Below are 24,627 nucleotides of genomic sequence, written 5' to 3'. Positions count from 1 at the left end.
CAGACAGCAAAAACTTTACCACATGGGAAATGACTCTCACAATCGATAAGCAAGATGTTATTTCTTTTCGTAAGGAGACTTTTCAGTAAAAAATGGAATGCTTTACCTCCTCATTTTCAGAGACTAAAACCTATAGTGCCATTTCTTTAAAAAAAGACCTCTCGGTGAGACAAAACCTCTTCGTCAATTACATTTTTTTCTGTCATTAAAGAAGAAACAAAGCAGTGCTGTGAATATGCATTATCTTCACAGTCAGGGAGACACTTACATCGCCTACTGTTCAAACTTTACCAGGTAATCACATTTATCACAAACCTCCTTAACACTTCAACCTATTTTAATTTTGACTCTGACTTTTTTTTTCCAAAGATAGCATACAACAGTGGGCGACTGACCAATTATCAGAATCAGGGTCGGCGAGCTCACACTGTGGCCTTTTGTCCCAGACGTTTGCCGGCCCCACGATGATTAGAAACATTTTTTCTTCTTTTTCTCTCAATAGAACCATTTGCCTTTGAAGCTGGCAAAAAAAGCTCGGATGATACGACACCTTCAGAACGCGTGGGAGTCCATCCACGGCTGTCAGGCAATGCAGCAAAGACGAAAGAATCCCAGCAAAGTCGACCAAAATCTGCCTGGGTGTGCAGCTTCTGATAAATATTCATGACGGCAGCATGAAAACCAGCTGTTTTCCTCCAATTAGCACTTCCAGATATTTGCTGTTTTGAAAATAAATTGTTACTTTTTAAATTAATTAGTTGTTAGTGGGCCAGAAAGCCGTAAAAACAACCAAGCGCTCTTTGCAAAAGATTTATATGACGGCTTTGACGGGAGGGTATGGATAACAAGGAGATGTAACAAGGAGATGTAATAGGGTCTTTTGCAGGGGTGTAGTCTGCAAAAGCCACAGCAGCCTTTAATAATGTGGCATAGGGACAGGAAACAGGAGGGGTATTATCTTATTAGGTCCTGTCAGAAGGATGTGAGCGCCGCTGTGGCTACAGTTACTGAACATTAGCCCAACAAGCAGTGTGATCAAATCAAGTCATCAAAAAATCCATCTTACATCAAAGCCCTGATAGACATAGACTTGTTCCTGCCATACCGCGGCTGCCCACATCAAAGGCAGGAGATCTGATGTCTGCGGTCGTAATTCGCTAGCACCTTCCCCAGAAACCTCAGCGGTCAGCAAAGGCGAGCAAAGAGAAGGAAAGAAAGCACAGAGGACTTACCATCAGGAGGCTGGACCGGTGTGAAGTGAGGTGGTTTGTCTGAAAGAGATAAAAAAAAGACAGAAATAGGTTTTTAGTTTTAGATTCAGACGCTTCCAGAGGGGGCAAAGCCAAGTAATTGAGTTGCTCCTAAAAAGAGACACTTTGTGTCTGCGGGCTTTGGTTTTCTATCTAACACATTCTAATGGAGTGAACGGGCCCCGCGGGACTCCAGCTGAGCTAATCGACAGAAGCCCGTTCAGTGACAGCGGTATCACCACCGTGTTGTCATTCATCACCTCCACCGTCCTCTGGTCCCAAACCACATGGTGGTTCTTTTTGTATCATGGGATTTAGTAACTGGGAGATAAGGCTATGAAACTAATCCAAATTTTGATTATTACACTCAACGATTACAAAAATAACACAATCGGGAAAAATAATTACTTAAAAATGAATAAATCATATATTGTAAATATGTTTAATTTGCTAAATAAAACAAACTTCAACGATTTAGATTGTCTACAAAGAATAAAGCATGACACACACGAGAAAACAACAATTATAAGTAGTCGTAACTTTAAGTTGTTTAATGAACACGCATGCAAGCTCCTCCCCTCCGCCCCGCCCCTATCAACGCCAAAGCTATAGCTAGCCTGCAGGCCAACACGAGGAAAGTTGTTGCTCGTGGTCTTGAAACATGGCAGGAGAAACGCAGCAAAAACAACAAGGCAAGTCAAGTTCTCTGATATGGGAACACTTTGGGTTTGATAATGAAGACCGAGAGCTGTGTTTCCAAAACTTTATTGCCCCATGTAGCCCTTAGCCTTTATTTCTTACCGCAAGTAACCCCTTAGCTCATGTCATACATTATTTCTCGTGTCTCGTCCAACATTAACTTTGACTTCAGGCCTTTTTTATTTATTCATTTCTGATGTTTTGCTCGTTTTGGAATTTGAACTTCACCTTTTGGTGTATTTTAAACAGTTGTGCCACTAATTATTCTTGATGGATGAGAAAAAAAGTCTGTGTGCATATAAAAAAAATAATGTATAATGTTAAAAAACAAACAAATGTTTCTGTGTACCTCCTGAGGGGTGTTCAATTACCCCTAGGGGTAAATGTACCCAAGTTTGGTAATCACTGACCTCAAGCATGTATGAAGTGTTTTGTTTTGTGCAAAAGTGAACATACTTGATTTTAGTGTTTGAAGGATTTTACTTATGTTTAAAGAATATATTTTACGTTGTTTTGTACAAAAAATAAATAACTTTTTGATGTCAAATAATCGTTTGAATAATCGTGATTATTATTTTTTCTATAATCGAGCAGCCCTAACGGGAGATTTGTAGGATGAAAGGGATCTAACTGGGTTCCATGAAAAAAAGACATTACAGTACATAGAGCTAACCCAGAGCTCTCCTGTTCAACCACACACAGAACTGATCTGTTCGCCTCATGCTTTGGATGATGTAATGCTGCTGAACTGGTCAACACCCAGCAGACGATGACTTAAGGCTTGCAGTTTCATGGGATCCGTAAAACAAGCGTCAAGTTACCAAACGTGGAAGAAAACCAAGGCAGAAAATATCTGATGCAATCTAATACTTCTGCTGTTTTAATGCCATAACGTCTGCAGAAGTAGACATAGTAGAACATGCTCTGTAAGCTGATCAGCAAAGCAGAGGTTATTGATTAACTAAGTACCAGTAGTGACATCTAAACTTTCTTTTTGGACAAATGACTATCTGCTTTGTCGCACATTTAAACGGCTTAAACAAAATGATCCTAATCGATTTGCAATGCAGTCTAACTCCTTGACATATGAATCTGTTCATCAATATGTTCAACACAATCACTTTTAATGTGTTTCACTGATTGTGTCTTGTTATTTGCTATTAATGGTGAAATCTGAAGACACCAGATTTGACAAAATAAAAGTCAAAACAAAAGATACAAATAAAAAGAGTTAGTATAAGGTATCAACTTCTATTTCAATGATTAACAAAATATGATAATATTTAAATTGATTTCTAACAACCTCGGAAGATTTATGATAATTGTTGTTATTCATGTACAAAAAGCTTAAAAAAAACACACCAAATATTTAATTTCAAACATTAAGCTAGTTTTCATTTTGACGCAGTGTTTTCACAAAGCAATGACTTAATGGAGACATGATAGATTAGTCCTTTGTGGGTTGAGTTGCTGATTAAACAACCGATCCTGTCTGCAGTGAACACAACCCATCAAGCGAGCTAATCAAGTGACACCACGAACATATGGCAGCGGCGCTGTGTACCAAAATGAACGCAAGGCTCGGCTTGTTTATAAAGCTGCAAAAAAACAATACTGCTGTTTGGAAATTTGGAAAAATGATTTTATGTTTTGCATTTTAGTAAGTTTTGCAAAACCGGGATGGCACTTTACTATATAATGACTGTCATTGCTGATGAAAGCGGTATTTTAGGAAAAGTGGAAATAACATTTTAATGTGACCTGTTCGAGCTTGAGTGTTTGAAAGCTTTCCATTTGTAACAGGAAGTTAATCATGAGTGAAAAAGAAGTGAAAAGTTTAGCGTGACTAATGTGTTGAACAAGTGAACCGAATCAGAAGTGAGAAAAGGCAGACATTTTTAAAGACTGACAAAGGTTACAAAGCTAGACAGACTGCTGAGGTATGCTCGCCTTTTTCTTCATAGAAAATGCAGAACTTCACAAGCAGTATTTGATGATGTAGTAGTGATGCACAATATTATTGGCAAGTTATCATAACTGCTTTTCCATTACAGATTTTTGCAAAATAAAAGCGATATTTCTAAATCTCGACCAGGTATAATTGCGCTTTGAACGTGAAGGTGGTTTTGAGCAGGAGCCTTGTAACTCCTGTGAAATCTCATCCCACCAGACTTCGCTGCAGGAAGACGGACGCTCCAAATCTTCTTATGAAACTCTGTATTCCTTTGTTATTTCTCATCTAATGTAGCAGCATTCAGTCTTCTGTTTACACGTACCGCGCCATATTTTCTCGGCGAGAAGTGTGACCATGTATGTCACGTTCTGTTACGTGTATTTGCGGAAAAAGTGTTTCCACAGCACTTTTGCGACACATTTCAATATTGAAACGTCTGAAATCCCTCATGAAAGCGTAAAAACGTTTTTTTCAAAATTCAGGTGTGTCCATTACCAGTTTTTCTTGTGCTATTTAGATTTTGCGCATTTCCAAAGGTAATGGTAACATAGCTAGTATCGGCCAATATTGGCTTTAAAATTAAGCATCGGAATCGGCCATTCCGCCGATATAAATAACTGATAAAGTAACAGGTGGATAGGCACATGCAGACCCCCACGTCCCTGAAAACAGGAACACCTGGGTTAAGAAATGAATGGATGGATAAAGTAACAGGCTTTGCGTCCTTGATGAACCCATTGACATCTTATGCGTAGGCGCCTCATCACCCGTAGAGAGGCATGACTACACCCTGCCATCTTGTGTGTGTGCAGCAGACGGAAAGAACGCTTGTAAATCAACGAAGGTAAGAGACACTCAACAATGTCATCGTGGAATAATTCATTTAATTTATCAATTTCCAAACACTTTAAAAAAAAATTTTCATATATTGCTATGACACAAAATGCTTGGATGTTTTTAAAAATAGGTTGCAAGTATTTTTATTGTTTTGTTTAAACTCAATTGTCATGATTAAATATGGTTTTAAGGAGCACAAGGTAAAGTATTTTTCTTATTTTGCACAAGTAATGATTAATGATGTTACATCATTATCACATTTTACTTATCTCTGCATTTACCAGCGGGCCAACATGATAAAAAAAAATATGCAGCATGTGAGTAAATAATTAGCTCATTGACACATTCTTCGGTCTGCAACAAGATCTATCCGCCTGAAGGCATTCAGGGCAGTAAGTTTTGCTGAGGAGCCATATTGACTTGCAGACGACCCACTGACATACAGTAATGGCTGCAGCTGGGAAAAAAAGCATAATGAAACCTGCAAAACTGACAGCTTGAGAAATACACAGTGATTGAATCAGGTGACCATGTGACAATGGCTCTTCCCTGCTGAATATTTACAGGTGATTGTTGCAACCACAGTAAGGAAACACTTTTTTTTTTATATCCTGGGCTGCTTTCACTTCACTTTCTACCAGTAGGAGGGTTGGCAGGAGCCTTGTCCAACTTAATATTCAACCTGTGACCATGACGCACGTGTCCCAGTGTACCAGAACACTGGAGCACCGAGCACAGTCCAACTAACCCACCATCTGCACTCTAGCAGTCAGCTCCAGCTTGTCTGACTCAGTAAAGCAAAGCCCCAGTGAGTTGTCAGAGCTGCCTGCACTAAACAAACACAGCAACGTGCTCACATTCTAGCAGGGCTTGTGGGACCGCCCAGCCATCCCTCCTACATGTCTGTGCTGTGAGGATAATGAGGGAGATAAAACCCAGTGCATCAATTACCCCCACAGACATTTTTACTTGGGTTACCATCAAGCTGCTACGTCAAGGGCTTTCTAGGACTTCCTTTGCATCCCAAGATGCAACTGAGATTTCGATTTGGGTTCGCTCAAGACACCTCATCAACAGCAAAGCTTGGAGACAGAGTGAAGGAAAATAGTCGGTGAATATGTGAATATGTGAAGGACAAAAGCAAAGAAAAATGTGATGGGGGAAGTGTCGGTGCTCGGGGTGTATAATGAAGTGTCTGCTGAAAGTGTTTCCCAGTCAGTCATGACGATAACTGATTTCCATCTGGGTGGGAGGGAAGTAAAGAGAAAGGATTTTGGAGAAAACAGAACATATTCTCCTAACAGTCCAATGTAGCACAAACACACATGGTATCTCACACTTTGAGCCCCACCGTTCAATTTTAGCTATCGATTAATCAACATTGGTCAATAGCCTGGGTGATAAATCAGTTGTGCAATAACATGTAACTGATGTATTTACTTTTTTGCTGCGTGTAGATTCTGTGGCTGTGCTGTACTTTCTGAATTATAAGCTGCAACAAAAAACAATATCGGCATCAGCTCAAAAACGCTGTTATCAATCGGGCTCTACGGCACAGGTACAAACAAACATTAGTAAGTTCCTCCCACTGCCACGACAAGCATATTAGTGAAAAAGCTTGAACGATACATCGCGCGGCTAAAGATATCGCAATATCAAAACGTCACAAGATGTATCGACGAGGGTCACACCTAGAGTATGTACAGTAAGTTTGTCCAGAGTTAGAGTCAAACAGAAGCATGATTTTTTTATCTTTATTTTTCCTTTCCAAAAATATCATATTGTTTTGGCATGCCCATTACCGTGATGTGAATTATTTTTTAATGTTTTAAGTAATTGCGTTGATCGGCCAGGGGACTAGGGTTAAAAATAAGCTATTTTTATAATCCTGCACTTTTATTTCTTTTATGTTGATGAATGCCTATTGTACCACTTTGAAATTGGAAGCAGCTGCACTAGTAAGGGCAACAATTTATTTCCATTTCCAGAACAGAGGGACAAGATAAGGTCTCCCCGTGACCGTATCAGCTGTTCCAATCTCCTCCCGAGGCTGGCAAAGCCTGTTTGAATGTCACTACAAGACCATCATTCACAAGATATCCTAAGCCAATCAATACGTGTCGTCCTGTGACATTTAGCCACGTACTGCAGAAGGTGGACGTGTGGATGTATCTTTGTATGTGTGTCACCTTGCGTCTTTTATCGGGGCTGATGTATGAGTCCGGCTTTATGATGAGGCCGGAGAACTTTGTGGGACGGAGCTGGTGAAGCTTGTGTTGGGGGGGTTGTGTGGACAAACCTCACCCCGTATGGTCACAGCAGAAATGAAAAAAACGGAGGATGTGTGATTCTTGTAACACCCCTCCTCCAGCTCTACACAGTACTCACTACCAGCAGCATCACGATGCCATCCAACCGTCCTTGTGACCGCATAGCAAAGCCTTCTGGAAGAATAAGAGAGCCTCTTTCAGCTCATCTATTTCTCTATCACGTGTTCTCTTTTCTCACTCTGGTTCTTGAGAGGTGAGGATTGGCTGGATTTGACCGAGGTTTTATTAAATGTGATGAAATCTGTCATGCTCAAATTGGATTTGGTAACACCGAAAGGTTTTAAATGAAGTGCCGGGCAATGACCGAGGCTGCATCCGAATAGTCCCTCCTATCTCCTATCCTATCCACTGTTCCTTCACCCCCGGAAGTATTTAAATGGCGGCCGTGATAAAGAACGTCCGAGTTCTCTTTAAGGTCAGGAAAAGAGGTTCAATGCTTCGCTTTTCACCTCCTCTAGCCTAGCAGACGAGATAATGCTGACCCACAATTCCTTGCGGTGACAACATTTAAAGGGAAACGCACACCTGAGCACTCACGGAAACTGACAATGGCCGTACCAATGCACCAATGCCCCGCATTCAGAGGAATCGACTGTGAAAGAAACAAACCAAGCTACAAATGCTTTTTTAAAAACTTTGCATGCGTGGTTGAGAAGCCAGTATCCTGATGAGAATCTGGAAGAAATCCAGGCAAAGTTTTACTTCAGGATGAAAACAGTGTGAATAAAGTCTAGCACTGGAAAAGTCGAACCATTAATAAATTCTGTTTATTAAACATTTTTTCTTACTTATGAGACAAAACTGATAATGAAGTGCAAGTGTTGCATAATTTACTGGCGTCTTGAGGTGATTGAGAAAATAACAGTTTATTTTGGCAAAGCTTTCAGGAATAGATGAGTGCACGTCGCTCAGAGATGAGTAAGCGCCTTGACAAGTTATAAAGATGGAACATCTGATCATGTGGAATTACTAGTGTTTAGAGAAGGTGACTAATGAGTGTTTATTTTAAGTCTTAAAGGAAAACAGTTGAAAATACTGTAAGGACTTTTAAAAAAATCAATTCTAATGGAAATCTGAATAATGAAAAACGACCTTCAGATATTTTTTAACGGGTAATAACTGGCATTGAAGACTACGCGTTTCTTTTTGGGGTTTTTTGTGGTGTTACTCATTAGGTATGATAAATAATAGATAGAACGTTGTACAGCATTCATTGACCATTACATTTTGTGGTTTATAGAGTCTCTGATTTTCTGTGATTGTGGAGAATGGAATTCACCTTCTCAAAATCAAATTAAAATATTGTTAATATTAATATCAAAATTATTTTGTATTAACGGTAGTTTTTCAGGAAAAATCAAGTGGGAATTGCAATATGATATTGAATATAGCCTTACATGAAGTATTTATATGCAATTTGTCTTTTGTGTGGTCAGAGAGACAAAAATGTCCATTCTCATGCAACGTAATGAAATGTGAGATATGACGGACCTCACTTCCAAATAGCTAAATGACAGTATAACAGATTTACACAATATTTCTTGCTGTAAAACAAGACCAAACAAGACCAAATATTGCCATATCTTGTGCTTGCTTCAGTGCATTTATGTGTAAAAGTATGATATTAAAGACAATATATAGAGCTATTAAGTTACCATATTTACTTTAATAGCATGTAATGACATGCCGATTAAACGAAAAGAAAATTACATGGAATTAAGGAAAATCTGAAATGGAATTGAGGAAATTTTTAAACGAAAAATCTGTAGCTTTAGGTTTTTAGGTCTCAGAACAAGTGATAGTCTAAAACAAGGCATTAACATTTAGTTTAGAATGACAATATTGCTTATTCTTTTTCACACAACTGTCCATATGATTTGGACCAGAGTTAATCAGAGTAGAAGTAGCAAAAACTGAGTAGAAAAATCAAAACCAAAGGTGACTTTTAGAAAAATATTATCACTCCATATGCTTATGCTTATTTTAAATTAATCAAGTGCTTTCATTATGTTGAGTCATTAGCTATCTATTAAAAACCACTACACAGCATGTAAGTATAGATGCTTGCTTTCAAAGCTTGGAAGTCAAAGTTTTTATCTGGAGAGTTTGGCCATCTGTTAAAGTACTTCACTATATGATATTTTTCATATTTCTTACAGCATTTATCAAGGTAATTGTATCTTCTAACACTGGAATCATGCAATTAATTGCCCATAAATCACTGCATTTTTACTGGAATTTTAAATTTCTAGTATGATCAAAAAACCACAAAAGAACACTGTCTTTTAAATATTAGTATTAAATTCAATTAATTCAAATGTTACTGCATTTTACAGTTGTTTATTCTATATACACTGTACTTTCTCTATCTATACTTATTTATGAGGGTTTAGGAGAACTTGTTTTTGATGCATGCAGCAAGCAGCATTCTCGAATGAACTAATATTCATAAAAATCTTACTGAGAACAAGTAAACTGTATAGCATTGGTTATGAAAAGAGTGTTAAATCTCAGATTTTTAAAGGCTAAATCATGATTAAATAAACTGACTGCTCACTCGTGCTTTTTAGTCACATCAGCTTTGCAAGGATCTATTTACTGCCACCACACAGCATGCACAAAATGACCGCATAACACTTTGAAATAAGAGCATTTTTTAACATGTATATTTAAATTCAAAGCCTTTCAAAATATGGTCTCTGCAGGTCAGGACCATGGAAAACTGGGATCTCAGATTAGTGAAAGGCCGAGTACGTGTGTGTGACACCCAGCTTGGAGGTTAATAGAGGATAAACAACAGCAATTAAGTTGCTTCTTAGAGCAGGCACATGCCAGCAAACAACATTCTCTCAAAATCACGCACGCACATGCACACAGGCAGCTACACTTCTATCAACACTGCCAACACACAGTGAGGAGAGAATTTTGCAGGAAGGGGGATATGTCATAAGTGGTTAAATGAGATTTCCAGTGTCTTGCACACTTTAAAACAGAAATTAAAGTTTTGTGAAACACATTTAATGTGCTCTACGTCTTAAACTCTTATGTAAGAATTGAAACATTAATATGAAGAGGAAACCAAAACTTTCTCAGACTTTGATGTATTGACCAATCTGTGGCCATTAGATGAGTCAATGAGCAGTAAAGTGAGAGTGAGGAGAGCGAAGGTGAACGTACAGTTGTTAAGGAAGAGGAGCACAGCGAAGCCCAGTGTAGACGTTGCCAGCAGGATCAGGCAGATGTTGCATGGGATCATGAAGTAGCGCACCACCAGCGACACTTTGTGCTGGTACCTGCGCTCCTGCTCCTGTGGCGGCGTGGAGGGATAGTGGCACCCGTTCATGCTCCACTCCAGCGACCCTCTCCCCTCCAAGGCGGAGGAGACGACGGGACGTGGAGCACGCCGAGGGGCCCCCAAAGACCCGTTGGAGAAAATGATGGCGGTAGGGGTGGGAGCCAACGATGAAAGTGAGGAAATAAATGGCTTAAGTAGACGGTTGGTGTTTCAGCTGTGGTTCCAGCTGTGTGCTGTGACAGGGACTCTGTGACTGTTTCTGTCAGGGAATCGCGGCGGCAGGCTATCAACGGTTTCCAAGCAACACATTTTTAGAGATAATAACATCCATTTGGGCAGGAAAAGGGATGGACGTGGGGTTGTGTTGGACTCCTAAAGCCCTCCGCCTGTCCACACATCCTCCATTTCTGTCAGGGCCAGCTGGGAGGAAAAAAAAAAAAACAAACTAATGGGATTTTAATGTGCAAGTGTGTGCAAAGTGGTTTATACTTACAGTGTAGACATGTGTGAGCTTTTAAGTGGGTGGTGATAATTTGTTTGGAAATGTGTATTAGTGCACTTTGGGAATTGATGTGTGTGAGATCCACCTGTATGCCAGATATTTCTGATTAGACGTAGGTGGTTTCAGGCTGTCAGACATCTACAAAAAAGATTCACAAAAGAAAGCCTCCAGAAGAGTAAATCCACATATCAGGAATCCATTCTTTTTTCCCCGTGACCCCAAATGGTCATTAGTGATTTGTGAAGGAGGTCAAAGGTGACGTCTCCAGCAGAGCTCCTCCTTCTTTCCCTCCTGCTTTTCTTGCTAATGTTACAATTTGAATCTAGAACTGATCCACCAACAAGTCACAAGTAAATCCTTGTACTTTCTCCTTTTACTCAAAACAACTTCCTTATCTCCAAACAACACTGTAGTTTTTGGATATGAAGAAGGTGAAGTGTTGTTCCCAAAATAATTCCAAAGCCACGGTTGTCCCTGAAAACTTGTTTTCTTCGTAGAGCGCTCGGACTGGTGTCTTCAAAGCAGCCCAATGACCCTTCAACAAAACTGACGCTCACAGCCTGGTTCGTTGATCTGATGCCCCTCTCCGACGCGTTTCTTTGCTTCCAAACCTTTAATTCCCATCTGATGGAAGAGGGTTTGCACATGCCCCCCTTGTCATACTCCCAGTGAGCCGAAAGCAGGTCAGAAGAAGTGGCAGAGAAAAGTTTGAGCTACGAACAGTGGTGATCCTCTCTCGACCTGTCAGTCCACAGCTGCTGGCTCGCCTCTAGCAGCTGTGGTGGATGAGCAGCAAAACGCTGAAATACTCTGAATGAAATCAACTCTCCACGGGGATAAAAGAACCAAAGCCTCTGTATCACAAATAAAGCAAACTGCTCCAGGCAAAAATTCGTCGAGCTGTATTCTCTCGTGTCAGCAACTAGAGAAGAAGAATTCCAACCAAATAATGAGAAAAAATAGCTTCTTATTTCTTTTGTAGCCCTCACTCGTTAAAGGCTAATTTAGCTCAGGAATAGCATTTTGAGAAAGTTGATTCCTGGATGTTTCCTGTCTTTCTTTCCCCAGCTTCGTCAAGCATCCAGTTCTCCTCCAGTTCTATAGGGATGTGTCAGTCAGTCCAGAGGCATTCCTGCTATCCTGGCCACGAAGATAGTATAGAGTCCTGTTTCCGAGCCGGGTCCAGGGTGCAAACTGTGCTCATTCATGGAGCCCGTAATCCCAAAGCAGCAGGTAGTAGTAGCCCCGGTGTCAGCGCACTCAGGCAGTCAGCTGAAGCAAGGAGGTGTGAGTCAATGACAGAAGTCAGTGGGCAGGCAGGAGAGAGAGAGAGAGAACGATAGAGGGAGAGGTGGAGATGGAAGAGTGGTGGAGAATGACAGAGAGAAGGAGAGGGAGGAAAAACGCTGTCCCTGTCACTTAAATCCGCCCAGTTGTGTTTCCCTCAACGGCATGTCGTGGGTCTACCGAAAGAACGCTCTCCGTGTGAGCGCCGCTCTCCCAGCCCTCAGCCGGTGAAACACATGAGCACATAATGAGAAAGTGAGAGAGAAGGAGAGAGGGAGTGGAAGAGGGGCCGTCTTTAACAAAGGCAGAGGGGGAGGGAACGGGCAAGAATAAAGGCTTTAGGGAATTATACTCAGTTGTGTCAAAGCAAGGAGAAGGGCAGCAACAGCCCAACAAAAGAGGGCCACAGTCTTGGGAGATGTCAACCAACTTCTCCATGTGTTTATCGCCTAATCAAAAGGAAAGTCTCCCGCACAAGAGCGGCTGAATTTCTACAAAGATTTAATGAGGCAAACAGAGGAAAGAACAGGCCTGTGGGTGGATGGAACGAGGGAAAGGGCGCCAAACGTAAACACATTAAAGTCAATCACATATTGAGACTCTCAAAAAAGCCACTTGTTTGTTACGTGCAACCGGTGCACAAATAAGCCTGAGAAACTCCACATGCGTCCCCCACTAATCAGCTAATATTCACTTAATCAACGAGCCCGTTTAGATTTTGTACCCTTCTTGGCTCACTTGAATGACAATTAGAATTTAATTTCCACTATGCTCCAACACGCCAAATGGTGAATATTCAGCACGTTTGGCAAAGGATTTGAAACATCTGCACCCATTTCATGTGCTGTAATTTTTTATTAAAGCGATGCAGCAATTTGAAGCTAATGTAATAATAATGAGACCAGAATGAATAGTTCGTTAGGTTGTGTTTTAGCCAAAGCCGGCATCAATATCCACTTTGAAGAAAGCAGCACCACAGCAGCCGGCATCAGGCGGCAGATGCAAGGCGGTATCTATCATTAATTATTTATCTTTTCTATTCACTTCTTTTCTGTTTTCTACTCCATCTTTAGTCCACACACACACACACACACACACACACACACACACACACACACACACACACACACACACACACACACACACACACACACACACACACACACACACACACAGTCTCTCTTTTTGCTTTACACAAGACTGCGCACTGACAGGAATGCGTATGTCGGGTGCGTCCGGGGAAGAATTGCATGATTGCACACACTGTCTGTCAGTGGCACATACACAAAGAAGCGAAAAAAGAATAGTTATTTTTTGGCTTTTCTGTTACAGAAATGTGCACAACTTTAAGTGCAATCTGGCTCACACTCACATAAACAAACAAACCTGTAAGTAATTGAGCTTGCCTTCCCCACTGCCCTTTGGAAGTCATTTATCCTTTTTAAAAAGTAAGTCCCAGACATAAGCTCTGCTCTGTTGTAAGGAGACGAGACTTCGAGCACGATTGGAGCTTGAGGTTTTAGGACCACCTGCTGAGGGTCAAAAGTTCACCCCCTCCCAAAACATAATGAGCAGCCCCGCCATCCCCGAGGTACCTGTCCCTCTCTGCTCTTCCAAACATGATACTCCAGACAGTCCACATCACATCTCATATTACATAACAGAAGCCTGATTGATGGGCTGAGTGAAAAGGTAAAAGCAGACGGCTGCGTTCTCACTCCTTTCACTTCTCATCTTTATCGCTACGCTTATCGCCAGCAGGGATTTTCAAATGCTGCAAACTTTCAAAAAGAGTTCCCACAGCTTCAACATGCAATTATGAAACAAATGCCATGTCTCTCCAACAGAGGGCGGCAAAGGAGCCTCTTCCACTGCTTCGACCTGGAGAAACTCTTTCATTGACATCAAAGATGAGCTGCTTTGATTCATATTTGATGCTGCAAGTATCACACAAGGTTAACATCTTTCTCAGAGGGCTTTGAAATGGCAGCTTCCATTAGGAGGGAACCTGAAATGAATTTGTGTGTGTGCGTGTGTGTGTGTGTGTGTGTGTGTGTGTGTGTGTGTGGTGCGCTTTATGCAAAGGCTGAGATATTTGTCTTGTTCAATAACTCCTTCACGGTTATGCTTCATTTAGTGTGTGTGTGTGTGTGTGTGTGTGTGTAAGACCAGTCAGCGCACATCCCGGTCTTCTGGCCGGGCCACCTTCCTCCAGCTAATCTTAGAGAAAACAGTTGTTGCATTTGTAGAATAACAATGTTTCCAACAAAAGCCAAAAGGATTACTTAATGAATAGAAAAGAGAAAAAATGGGGGGAGGGAGGACTTAATTGGAACTTAAAAAGGTGTATTTTTTTTTTTCTCTGCATTAGTTATTTTTTAAAGACGTGGACAGCGTATCCATTTTTCACTGGGGTCACCACAGCAAACAACTCAATTCCTCTTTTTTTATCTACCTAAAATAAAGAGATGGAGATTTGTTAGGACTCGTGGGTTGGGGACAATGAGTCATAATAACGATCACAGGGCGCTGAACCTCATCCCAACCTGTAGAGGGCGTAATAGCGGGTAAAGTCCAGTGGGCGCGCATTGTAGCTGTTCCCACTCAACGTTCTTGAAGCCAAAATATGGCGCTTAGGGGCCCTTCCATCTTGCAAATTTGACATCATTTAAGAGCCAGAGTCTGTGCAGTAGGGTCAGAAGGGAGGAGCCCTAGTAACACGCTCCGCCTAATTAGTGTACTGCCCTGATGACTTACGCAGCAACAAACTTAAGTATCTTTCCCACTGGAAATTCTACCAACGTCTTGTTCAGATGATCAGATCATAGAGGTTAAAACTAGTTCTAGTAGCTCAAAAAAGATGAAAAAACTCAACGGAAAAGTTTAATGGTGTCTCGGCTTTCCTTCACGACGTAACTGCTTACGCTATTCACAAACAGAGCTACGCAAGATCCGAGGTTGTCAATCATCGTCATCTATGACTTCAAATTTCAACCTCAAATAACTTAATTAAAAACAAAGTTCACAAAAAAATGAGCACTTGAACACAATGTAGGGTGATAATAACTAATGATCACAGCAGAGTTTAGGTTTAGAAAAAAATAATAGCATAAATCAATGAATGTTGTAACAATAACCAGTGTTTATTAAAGTAACATAGAGTGTGATACATTTTTAAGAGAAAACCCCACTGAAATTCCTAAAACCCAAAACAGTTTGACCAATAAATCAATAGTTGGTGTGAAGTAACTGTGTGACAAAGAGAATAATGTGATATTTTGTTAACAATAGGTTACGCCATGAGTCACTTCAGACATCCAGACTTGCATTGTTAGCGTAATTGCCATATTTTGAACAAATGTCAAACTCTACACGATGTCAAAAAGCATAGTTAGAGAATAATGGGCTCAGGTTAAAACTATGTTAGATGAAAGTGGGATTCTAACCCTAAACACCGTCTACGTCCTGGTTCTTTTGTGTTATTTTTTATAACTTATTATCTGCTTGTAGTCAAAATACAGGTCCCATACTGTATCTATTCCTAAATGCAAGAAGGCCACTTAAAACACTGATAATCAGGCAAACATAACATTAAAGTTTATGACACTATGATGAACAGTGTCTGAAATTAAATCATCCCAAATGATTTTTTCAAATCACCTATTCTTCCAAATCAGTTTTCTATTCTTTATATTTTTATAAGCGATAAACTGAGTGACGAATGGAAGCTTTAATGCACTTATTGCAAATGGTCACCTCTGGAGAACATCACCCACACTGCTCGTAGTCGTAGACGGGTTACACACACACACACACACACACACACACACACACACACACACACACACACACACAGACACATACACACAAATTCATTTCAGGTTTCCAACCTGCTCCAGTGCTAAACACGTGCACAGATCCTTAGACCTCCTAATGGAAGCTGCCATAGCATGGATGTAACCCTGGTTCTGTAGTTTAGAGCAAACATTCAAGGTTTACTATAATTAAAACACATCTATTGTATGCAAGGATAACACCTATGATTTTCCGTGAACGCAGAAAACCAACGGAAAAAGCGGAATATACTTCCAAAAAGGAAATTACAATATTATTATCATATAATTGTTGTTTATCTATTTACATTTTTTAACAAAACCAAGCGAAAGTTGTAATATTCGACTTAATAAAGCCTCACATTCATGTTTTGGTAAAATATCAGGCATTGAACGAGGGGTCAGAGAGAGAGAAATGTCAATTATCTAAAAAAATATGATGTAATATGTGATAGGACAGACTTCAAGGAAATAGCTACTGTATATGACATGGAATAAACCCTTATTGTCATTTTTAGGACAATATCACACATTTCCAAGATATTATTCCCCCTTAAACCAATGGGTGGTCTACATTTTAGCTTTAGCAAGGGTAGAAAGCGGTCGCGCAGTATCTTGCGTAGTGTAGTGCTTGTTTCGGTGCATTTCTCATGTGTATGAGTATGATATGATATGATAATAATCAATTCTCCATTTCCCATTATAAGCATGTTTGGCTTGATTCCGAGAAGTTTAATAGCCGTTAATGACATCGGATTAGGGAAAGCTGATGAAACGGAAATGTATAATCTGATTCGTAAATGGGGACAACTTGAAACAACTATGCACAGCATGTATTCTGTATGTTTTCTAAGAGAGTCGTTTCAAAGGTAGATGATGATCACCAGGCAATTCCACTCAAGTCCAAGTTTTGTTAGATAGTGAACAGAAATCACCCAACCTATGGCTCTATTTATCACCGCATTACTTTTCAGAGCTTACTCACACAAACCTAGTATCCATGGAGGAGTTTTTGGCTGAGTCCTTCATTGAATAATATGTCAGTGAAAGACAGAGAGGAGAAGAAAAAAAAAACAGTCCAACAATCTACCGCCAAATGCATCAACATCAGCTCTGTCCATACGAGTGTTTGTATAAAAGAATACACCAGCACCCCATTAGAGTGGGATTCAGGCCACTTTACAAAGCCGATGCTATCAAAAGCAATGCTGCTCCCCTCACTAATGGCATTATCGATGGTCCTTTCCTGCTGTTCATTGTAAACGAGCATTTTAATGATGTTGATGCAAAAAATAATGCTTGGCAAAAATTTGACAACCAATTAAGTAATTGCTGACATTAAAGCTTGCCTCCTGGTCAGCCTCTACAATTTAACAATCTGTGCCAGCCTCCAATCCATAATAACTTCCTGCTGTATTTGTGATTCGGTGTTTATCTAGCTTTGCAGCGTGTGCATGTGTATAAGCAGTCAAATCATTCTGTCACAAAGCTCAGCCATAGAACATAGAGTAACAGTGAAAAAATACAACAACATGATATGCAAATGCCGCCCACATACAAAGGTAGTAGCACAGATTTTTCATTTCAAAATTTCCCACAATCAGTTGCAGAGTTTACCCTTTTCCCTTTTGCTTCCGTTACATCGGCTTTCCTTAAAGCTGATATCAGAAGTTTCTGAGAGGACGTCTTGATGTCCCGCCCTCAACAGCTCTTCCTCCTCCCCCTGCAATCTACCTGAAGCCACGCCTCTACTTTTCTGCATGCACATCGCGGAACATAACAAGGTCACATCGGGTCGCATTGATATAGGTCTATGGGTCAGGTAAGAGCCAAAATCATATTTACCTGTTTGTTGTTGTGTTTCCGTGCACAGTTCCACATTCACTTTGATTGACAGTCCCAAAAACAGGAAGTCAAAGCCTATTGGCAATTGTTTCCATTTGTATAGGGGTCTATAGGACGAAGGAGGGACTTGTATACGTTAATGTATATGAATGACCACTCACACTACACCATAGTAAAAGACTAGTTAGGTATTTTTTCGCATTTCAAAAGAATCATACATAAAGATAGATTTCTCAGATACTCCGGATATCAGCTTTAATAAGATCTCATTACTGGCTCTTGAACTTCCGAAATTGTGCCAAACATTCTTAATAAGGTTACCTGAGCTAACTGCTGTTATTATTTCAGATTTCTCTGCTATATTTTCTCCGAATGCACACGCTGAAATAAAGGAAGATCTTGCGTGAGATTTGACGCGTTTGCTAAAGTTGCTACGTTTTACGGTGGAAAACTCTTCATGAATGTGTGATACGTACTTTCACAAATTCATACATCATGCGATCATGTGGTGGGTTGCGTATCATATCAAAATCATTCCCAGACCTCCCAGTAGCCCATTTAGTCAAAAAAAAAAGAAGAGGCTATGAGGTCCAACAGCTGCACAACTGGAATCTAACTGGGACTTTCCTAAAATAAAATAATGGAATAGTAAATGTGCATTTAAGTGTTAATGACAAATATCATTGTTCAGGAGAAAACACTGAAAAACAATCATACATATGAAGCTAATAATACATCACTACTAAGTTTCTGTGAGGAGTCGTTTTCAGTTTCCAGTTTACTTACATTTTAGCAGAAAAAAACTGACTGTTTGATATAAAAGCTGTTTTTTTTTTTTGCAAAATGATTCCATTAGTAGAGGGAATGTGTGCGTCCTTAGGCCAAATGCATGAGGGAGGTGTGTGTCATTTATCATTTATTTGGATTCTAAGCTGATGGCTGTGCTGACCAAACGATGAGTTCACTGAGAACTCCTGTCCTCTACACTGTAATGGCAACAGCCAATCTATGCAACAGTCATTAGGTAATGAAAAAAAAACATTTGACCTAGATGGAGGAGAACACTTGCATCACACAATGTAAGATAACCATGAATTGATGTCATTCAGATTCTTGGATCGGAGCAAATAGTTGCAAAGGGGCGAGACATTTCAATGAGAACATAAACTCTGGAATTCTGGGATTATTTAAAAATAGAAACTTCATTGGAATTATCTGTTGAAATTAACTGGAAATTGTTAAAATTCTAAATAACTGTATCATATGCAAACATTAATTATAGCATCTGCGCAAAATGATCCAATCAAAAATCTAGTAACTAAACCCTGAGGCTTGGGCAGTCACTTACAGTCACTCTTACATTTTTACAACAACATGTCACAGAATAAACACTACTTCATACCCAAACGTGTTTGTTTTCAGCCCAAAAAAAGTGGTTTTGAAGTTTATTTTACTTTTATTTCATCAGCATCTTGTTTTTCAGGACGCAGAAAATAATATGATCTCAAATGTAACAAATGTGATACCATCTCAACACCTTTATAACCAAAAATCGAAGTGGCACAAACAGCAGCACTGATAACAATAACTGCTCTGCAAGCACAAACTGCACTGTTTAAAATGATTTGAGTGAACAATCAATTCTTTCACAACAAAGACATCAAAGATGAGTCAAATATTACTCATCTGCCTGACCTCCCTGATGTCCTGATGAGGGGGGGCGTGGCCTCGATTCCTCCGCAGTCAGCAGTCAGCAGTGAGCCATGTGCATGTTATTGAGTAAGAAACATATTCTTAAGTATACTGGCATGAAATCTGGTTGTTTAAGTCAAGATGATGCTGAAATATAGATTCCAAACTGTATTTATTTAACAGTAACAAAATCTCCACCTTCTTCAGAACTGCCACGAGGAGGGAAATCCAAAAAAAAGCCTTGATTATAGGCAGGGCACCTGGAGCAGTTAAGACACGCCCAGTCTATACTATAAAATCTCCAATGAACATATGCTATGTTAACTAGCTACTCATTACTCTATTTACTCTTCTCTCAATCCAACCTACTCACCACAGATTGTAGAGCCCACAGGTGCTAGTTTTTATAAAAGGGGCGGGGCTAACTGCTTGTTTGTGACACAAGAAGGTCCCATCTTGTTCTCAGCCAATAACAAAAAACAACTGTAATAGGAAAATTCCTGAGATTTTTTTTAACCCCGTCAGATAACTAGGAGTTACCCTGAAATCAGACGTATTAACTAATTTAAGTCTAAAATGAGCTAAAACAGTGTTTGGACTCCCAGCTTTCCCTCTACCTAATGCTCGTGAGCCATTCACAGATAATGGGATCCATTTGGCACACTGCTGGCTGCATTAGCTGCTTTCTCCACTTCCATCCAATCCGACCTGCTCTTAGCCTGAGGCCCAAACCAGGACCTGTCCACCTGATGGACACTCAGTCCTCTCCCTCAGCATGGGGGGGCAGTCTTTGCCTGTAGCCATGTTGAGGTTTTTGTAGCTGCAGGGGTCGATGTTCTCAAACTGTTCCTCCTCTAATTGAAGAAGACTTTAATCTGCAGTGAGGAAGTTGTTGTTAACCACCTCTGATTTGAAAGCCAGCCCCCTCCAGCACATCAACATCTACAACAACAATGATTACAGGGATGTAATACCCTCTCTGCTCCACTGCCTTGCCCCGTCTATTCAAGTCTTCAACAGCAAAATGTCCCCCTAATAATCAAGTAGGAAATTACACAAACGAATGGGCACAGGAAATAATGAGCAGCTAACTGGAATGGGCAAAACTGAGAGTGACAGAGAGAGAAGATGGCAAAATGGGAAAAGCAGAGAAAAAGCAGCCTGCGGCTTTGGCTGCTGCGTGCAGAGCTAGCAGAGAGCGACACCTCTCCATGTGTCGGGCATACGGAGCCAATCGTAGCAGTGACACAGGAATAGGCAGGGCCGACGTTGCTGAGGGACAATGCAGATGTCCGTCTCAAGCCAAGTCACCCATCTGTCAGGAGAAAGAGGCCAAACCACAGCAGCACGCTGACACACAGAAGGTGACAGGATGCTTGTGATTCCCAGCCTTTTTCCCAATGACTGGAACAAAGAGAGCGGATAATGACGGATTTCGATCAAAATGTTTTTTTCTCATCTCGGTCAAGTTTCAAGGATTTTAACATGCAGAAGCATGTCTTCTCTGTAATTCACACTCGGTATATTTGCATCTACTAATGTCTGCTTAGCATGCAGCACGGACACTCATATTAGCACAATGACACACACACAATTGTACCAAATGACGAGTTTGGTAGTAGGAAAGGCTTGTATTTTATATTAACACTATGGTAACCAATTCACTTTGATATTCACAAACAAACCTGAAGATTGACTTTTATTCTGTAATGAACTCATCTTTCAATATTTTTTCTTTTCTAGAGTCGAATGTGTGATGCAGCCCCACAATCTTTCAATTCCTGGCATAAAAAAGCCAGCAGGAGGTGGAGGAAAAACACATAATCATAATCAGCCATCTTGTATTTAATGTTTGTTTATGGCTCAGAGATGTTTAACAGCAGCTATGTAAATGATAAACTGCATCTAATATGTTTAGTCTGTCCATTGATGCAATGTTGCAAACATGAATCACTAAAATGTGGTTCAAAATACTGAGTACATGTTGTATGAACTTTTCATTTCATACTAACGATACTTTCCTCAAGCTTCAATTAATTGTAATGCAATTGTACATTTCCAAGGATCGATTATCTACATTTTTCAATATGTAATGAAAACCATTGGTCCTCCTAATTTGGATATTTAAATTACACTGTACAATGATGGAGTGTGAGGTGTTATTTAAAAGAGAAGTCAAATAATTCAGCAGCAGACTAATGTTAAATGGAAGATCAATATTGGATATTGAAATGATAATTGTTAATAATTGAAAATCAGGTTTGAATCGAGACTTCAATAATCGGAAACGAATCGATGGCTGATTAACCACCCTATGGATGGATGGATGGATGGATGGATGGATGGAGATACCTTCTGATGTGAAACATTGGCTTTACGCTCCATGACATTCACTTTGAATATATTTCTGTATTTTAGATTCCAGCTCATGATCCTGATGCTGCAGATTACTCGTATTTCTGTTTTTTTTTTTTTCATGAACGTATAATTACTCTAACCATTACCTTCCCTCTAACTGTAGTATCCCATTTCAGCTCACAATACTGTGACATATAGATTTACATGCAGAGTCACCTGATTGGCTTTCCCCCGAGCCGAGCTTGCAGTGACAGGAAATTATACAGTAAAGCCTTTTCATTTGTATGTATTGTGTTGTTTAAAAAAAAAAAAAAAAAAACCTTTTCATGGTATCCCTTTCTTCTCCTTTCTCGCCCGTCACCATCAAGCAGGATTTATTCAGACACAGGGCACGGGGGGAAACTAATTGGCGAGCAATAGCTCCTTGTTGAGACGCAGCCCATAAATGAAACGACTATAAATTATTTATACATCTGATCAGACAGCGTGTGCTTAAGTTAGACTGTGGACCAGGATTTCTGGGTGCCATCGCTGTTTTTCTCCTCCCGTTATATAAATCTTGCTCCCTTTGATGGGAGCGCCGTCAGACGAGGCTTTGTGCTCAAAGTAAAAAAAAAAGAAAAAGTCTAATGAAAATATGGTGCAGTGGTGACGAAATAACTGTTTTCTGCCTGCAATCACCATCGGCTAAATGAATGAGCCGCTTAGCAGCAGGTATTGAAATGCATCTAGTGTTTGGAATTCATCAACAGAGACTAACAGACAGACAAAGTTTGCGAGTAAAAGCAAAAGGGTGCACGGTGTAACCATACGTACGTGAATGAAATGAGACTGATCCGTGGAGTGCAGAGAATACTCAGCAGGAACAAATCCAAGCAGACAATGTGGACAAATCGAGCGGCTTGCATAAACTAAGCCCCTCACCAGCAGGTCCAAATGAAGTTTGATATGTCATGTGAATACGAAGCTCTTTTTAAAAGACAACTGCCTACAACTGTATATGTTGGATTTTAGGGGCCAGTCAGTTAAGGCTGCCACCAACCTATTGTTATCCTGCATGTTCTTCTTCTTCTTCCAAGAAAATCCTACTTCCCCTGAGTGAAAAATCCCCCAATTTTGCACAAATGTCCAGTCCCATCCCAGATTGCCACAGCTGCAAAAACAGGCCATTTGTCCTAAAGGTGGCGCCACAGCAAGCCTCTAAATTTGGAAAATCCCCAACAAATCAACCGTATGGTGCGTTCACACCAAACACGTTTCGGGCGTCAAAATCGTGCCTCACACGCGTAGTTGGACGCTCGTGCTCATTGAATACAGATGCTTATCACCAGCATCGAAGATGCTCAGGACACGCGCCCAGCTCGTTTAGGGGAGGGGCTTCTCTGTTGATGGTGGTGTTCATACAATGAATGATATTTTGGCGATCGGTTACGTTCATAATTCACCCAGTGACTGTGAAGTGGTGGGAAACATTGTGTTGAGAAGGCGGCGTTTCCGGTCGGATGTATTTTGGTGTGACTGTGATGTTAAAGGGCTATAGAGAAGTGTGGCTGAATGGAAAATCAAGTTTGGAGTTCCTTACTGAAGTTTGACGACCTGCTGACCTGCATCGGCGCTCAAATCTCCTACCAGCACACCAACTACAGGTGCTCTATGCCAGCAGAAGCGCGCCTGTCCATCTGTTTTTTTTTTCCTTCATTATTCTGAATATGTCACGGTTGAGGAACGCTCATGATAGGTCGATGAACCTATCATGAGTGTTCAACAATCCCAACTCCAGCGTCGGCCGCGTTGGAGGCGCCGGACGCACGTCAAAAGCGTACGCCGCGCAAAAATCTTCAAAACGCGCCGCAAAGGAGGCGCGGGACGCGCAGCGGGACCTCTGACGCTCCCTAGAAGCGCATCCACCATATATTGTGAATGTACACCTGTTGCTTTTGACACTTTCGACGCGTTTGGTGTGTATGCGCCATTATGATCTGGGCTCATCTGTTAAAACCAGCCTGAGAAACCTCGGGGTTGTTTTTGATCAGTCCATGTCTTTGGAGGGACATTGTCGTCAATTGACTAAAAACTGTTTTTACCACCTGAGAAATATCTATTATCAAAATCAGATCTGGAACCGATCATACACGCATTTATATCATCTCGTATTGACTATTGTAATTCTGTTTTTACTTGTTTTAATAAGTCGACCCGAAACAGACTCCAGATCGTTCAGAACGCTGCTGCCAGACTTTTAACTGGTGCTTCTAGAACATCCCACATCACCCCCATTCTTGCTACTCTGCACTGGCTTCTAGTTAAGTTTCACGTAGAATATAAAATATTAGTTCTCACGTTCCAAGCATTACATGGTCAGGCCCCTAAATATATCTCGGACTTGTTGTGCCCCTACTCATCAGGGCGATGCCTTCGCTCTTCAGGTCAGGATCTCCTAAAGACCCCAAAAACTAAATTTAAAACCAGAGGAGACCTGGCGTTCCAGGCTGTAGCTCCCAGACTCTGGAATAACCTGCACCAGTCTTTCAGAGAGCTCAACTGTGTGGACACTTTTAAAAAACTGCTGAAGACTACACTTTACAGTAAAGCTTCTAGTTAACTGGATTTTAATTTTTATTTATCCTTTAATGTTGCTGTTCTTATGATGTGTATGCACTCTTGTTTTATTATTCTATTGTGTTGCACTTGTACTTTTCCCACAACTCTGTACAGCACTTTGTGATTTTATCTGCAAAAAGCACT

General features: G+C 40.5%; 1 protein-coding gene across 9 annotated transcripts in view; it reads right to left on the bottom strand.

Annotated features, from left to right (window-relative positions):
- The window catches only part of agrn (agrin), a 421,410-nt gene that overhangs the window by 248,721 nt on the left and 148,062 nt on the right, over positions 1 to 24,627 (bottom strand). For 7 of the 9 annotated variants that reach the window (XM_028452860.1, XM_028452862.1, XM_028452868.1 and 4 more), the window contains one exon: positions 1,233 to 1,271. In XM_028452860.1, coding sequence (XP_028308661.1) covers positions 1,233 to 1,271 — 39 coding nt within the window. Of the gene's footprint in view, positions 1 to 1,232; positions 1,272 to 10,247; positions 12,394 to 24,627 lie in introns of those variants that run through there. The other 2 variants (XM_028452866.1, XM_028452870.1) reach the window with 1 other exon arrangement.

This window comes from Gouania willdenowi, chromosome 7 (assembly GCF_900634775.1).
Source record: "Gouania willdenowi chromosome 7, fGouWil2.1, whole genome shotgun sequence".
Classification (NCBI taxonomy): Eukaryota; Metazoa; Chordata; class Actinopteri; order Blenniiformes; family Gobiesocidae; genus Gouania; species Gouania willdenowi.
This window is presented reverse-complemented; position numbering and strand designations above follow the sequence as displayed.